The sequence below is a fragment of the Vicia villosa genome, linkage group LG5, assembly GCF_029867415.1.
Source record: "Vicia villosa cultivar HV-30 ecotype Madison, WI linkage group LG5, Vvil1.0, whole genome shotgun sequence".
Taxonomy (NCBI): Eukaryota; Viridiplantae; Streptophyta; class Magnoliopsida; order Fabales; family Fabaceae; genus Vicia; species Vicia villosa.
This window is the reverse complement of record NC_081184.1, coordinates 125,394,559-125,398,090: the sequence shown is the minus strand read 5'-3', so window position 1 is coordinate 125,398,090 and position 3,532 is coordinate 125,394,559. Positions and strand designations below refer to the sequence as shown.

At 36.2% G+C, this 3,532-nt stretch overlaps 1 protein-coding gene across 1 annotated transcript; it reads left to right on the top strand.

Moving 5' to 3' along the window:
- Window positions 1–2,344: 2,344 nt before the first annotated feature.
- On the top strand, window positions 2,345–3,532 carry LOC131607251 (senescence-specific cysteine protease SAG39-like). Its single transcript, XM_058879270.1, has 2 exons — window positions 2,345–2,840; window positions 2,940–3,532. The coding sequence occupies exons 1-2, from the start codon at window positions 2,399–2,401 to the stop codon at window positions 3,530–3,532; spliced, it is 1,035 nt and encodes a 344-aa protein (XP_058735253.1). The 5' UTR covers window positions 2,345–2,398.

The window sequence follows — 3,532 nt, the reverse complement described above, 5'->3', positions numbered from 1 at the left end:
AGGTGAGAAAATTAAGCTCTTGAGTCCTATGATTATGTTAGAGACTAATCCTTCTACTGATTGATCCTTTGCCTGAGTTTTCTTGTCTTTGAACATCCTCGATTAAATGCCAGATGAAGAAGTGACTGCTCTGGGTACTTGCTTTGACCTGATGAAAATCCTGAAGATATGTCATCTCAGGGGGGTCAAAAATTAGGGTATGACAGTATGATTCATATGTGAACTTGCATTGTTTTAGAATGTTTGGCATAAATTTTGTATTTAGCATTGGTTTCATGTTTTTATGTTATCATCAAAGTAGTGGTAAGTAGTATACTTTGTGTGTACCATTTTTTATAGAGCCATACATTTGTTTCCTTATTTAAAACTTGTCGTTTCGTGATTCTTTGATTGATCTTTTTGTCATTTCGAGTTGTTTAGTTTTGTTTGAGGACAAACTTTCTTTTGAGTGAGATTTGTTTGTTTCTTGTTTGAGGACAAACAAGTCTAAGTTGGGGAGAGTTTGATGAGTGGTAAATTGTTGTGAATTTGAGTGTGAATAATTAGCACTCATCAGCTTAATTCATTTGCTTTTCGTCAATAAACCTTAACTTTAGTGTATATTTGGTATAGTTTACGTTATAGTGTATATATTGCGTTATCGTGTAAATATCATTGAGTTTAATTGTTTTCATCTTATTTTTGTAGGTATTCAAGCATTGATATTTATTCATAGTTAGATAGAGCATTGAATAAGCTTTCCAACGCTTCAAACCGAGCGAAAATCGGAGTTACGGTTCTCAAGTTATGGCCGAAACAGTGCAGAATTTTTGCTGTTCTGGTGTACTTCGCCGGGCGGAGCAATTGGCTCGCCGGGCGAAGCAGAAATACTCAAAAATGTGTTTTGCTACTGCCTGGAGTCGCCGGGCGAACCGTTTGCGTCGCCGGGCGAAGCGGTACTGACTGAAACACGTTTTAAGGGCCAAAAACACATTTTTTAGGTTATGGTTGGATATTTTAGAGCTCCAATCCATCCAATAGCATTTTTTGAGTGGAATGATGCTAGAAAACACATTGGAGCTGTCAAATGGATGATCCGGGGTTGAATCCTTCATCAATCGGAGCCGACAAACCGGGAGATTTTTGGGTGTTTCTCCATTTCTTCTCTTTGTAGTTTCTTTTGTGAGTTTTGTTATGTATATACTTTGATCTCATGTATATTTGTTGACTATTATGTTATATAAAGCTTGCTTTCATATTTTTATGGATTATTGTCTTAGATTGTTGCTTTGTTGCTATGTGTTTGAGTTGCTATAGAGATGTAGGGCTCTAATGCTTATCTAGGATGATTTTCTATTAACTTAATTGCAGAGATGTATTAGGTTGATAATCACTTAGTGTCAGTGCTTAATGCGTCTGAGTGGTCGTGTTTGTCTGAGAGATCAGCATTTACGGGAAGCTCGGATTTCTCATGTGTTGTTTAGGTGTCTGAGAGATCGTCACTTAGATAATGTTGTGGGTTGTGTTGTTGACATGTGGTAATATTGATAGGTTACAAGTTGAGTATATTCGGTCGATAAGTTTAAGTTTGTGAAGAGTAGATTATATGCAATGCTTGATAAGTCTCTTCTCTCTGAAAAAATGAATTCTTTTGTGTTGATATTTACTTTTCAGTTTTTATGCTTTAAACAATTCAATCCAAACTCATAACTATGGAAACTGTTGAACGGCAGTTCAATGCACTAGTCCCTGTGGAGACGATAATTTCCCGGATAAAAACTTCCAAAACTTTTGTTGCTTGTCGCTTTACCGCTCCAACATACCCTTGAGTTTATTTGAGTATCAGTACCCTCATCCAATCAAATACTATGATTTAATGACACGTTATTTTTTATAATTATTTTATTTTAAAATAAATTTAAATATTAAACTAATTTGCACTTAGGATATTGGTATGCAATTATTTAACATGGGTGAGTAAATCCATTTTTTTCCTTTGGCTTATTGGAATCATCAAGTCTTTTATTATTGCTCTTGGTTATTGTGAAATTATCACAACGTAAGATAAGACTTCAAGTAGATACATGTTCATTTTCAATTTATTTTCTTAGTACATACGCTTTTTATAATTATTTACTTAAAAACAAACGACTGGTCAATCTTTTTTTTCTAATCCATTTGTCCATATCACCACCAAGCTACTCACACAAACAAAGGTCCCATTCAGAAAATTCTCTCGGATACGTAACTAGTTATTGAACATAAATTTGTTTTAAGTTCAAATTAAATACTAGAAAAAAATAACATTCTGAGTATAAATACCAGAATGATTATTGAGTACAAGCACCACACTTCTTTCTTCCATTTAACTTCAAACTAATCAACTTAAGCACTTGTTTCTCACACTTCACTTACTACAATGGCTGCCAAAACTCATCTGTATCTTAGTATTGCATTGTTGCTTTTCTGCTTGGGTTCATTGACTGTTCAAGTCACTTCTCGCACTCTCGGAGACGACCCTATGTATGAGAGGCATCAAAATTGGATGAGTTACTATGGCAAAGTTTATAAGGATTCTCAAGAAAGGGAGAGTCGTCTAAAGATATTTGCAGAAAACGTGAACTATATTGAAATGTCTAACAATGCTGACAGTAACAAATCATACAAACTAGGCATTAATCAATTTGCAGACCTGACCAACGAGGAGTTCACAACATCCAGAAACAAATTCAAGGGGCATATGTGCTCTTCAATCACAAGGACAACTACTTTTAAATATGAAAATGTAACTGCAATATCATCCACAGTTGATTGGAGAAAGAAAGGAGCAGTGACACCTGTGAAAAATCAAGGTCAATGTGGTAAGTGTCTATCTAATAAGTAATGCATTCAAATCAAGATTATGTGATCATAATTAAGTTGTTGTAAAACTCTAGTTAATATGAATTTATCTTTTGCAGGATGTTGTTGGGCATTTTCTGCTGTTGCAGCAACCGAAGGAATTCATCAGTTGAGTACAGGAAAATTAGTCTCTTTATCAGAACAAGAACTTGTTGATTGCGACACCAAAGGTGTGGACCAAGGTTGCGAGGGTGGTCTTATGGATGATGCTTTCAAATTCATCATTCAAAATCATGGACTCACCACGGAAGCTCAATACCCTTATCAAGGTGTTGACGGAACGTGCAGTGCAAACCAAGCATCCACCCAAGCTGCCACCATTACCGGGTATGAAGATGTCCCTGCCAACAATGAGCAGGCACTGCAGAAAGCTGTAGCAAATCAACCAATATCGGTAGCCATTGATGCTAGTGGGTCCGACTTTCAATTTTATAAAAGTGGTGTGTTTACTGGCTCATGTGGAACAGAGTTGGATCATGGTGTCACTGCTGTGGGATATGGTGTGGATAGTGATGGAACCAAATATTGGTTGGTTAAAAACTCATGGGGAACAGATTGGGGTGAAGAAGGATACATTAGAATGCAAATGGGTATTGATGCTGCTGAAGGACTGTGTGGCATTGCAATGCAAGCATCTTACCCTACTGCTTAA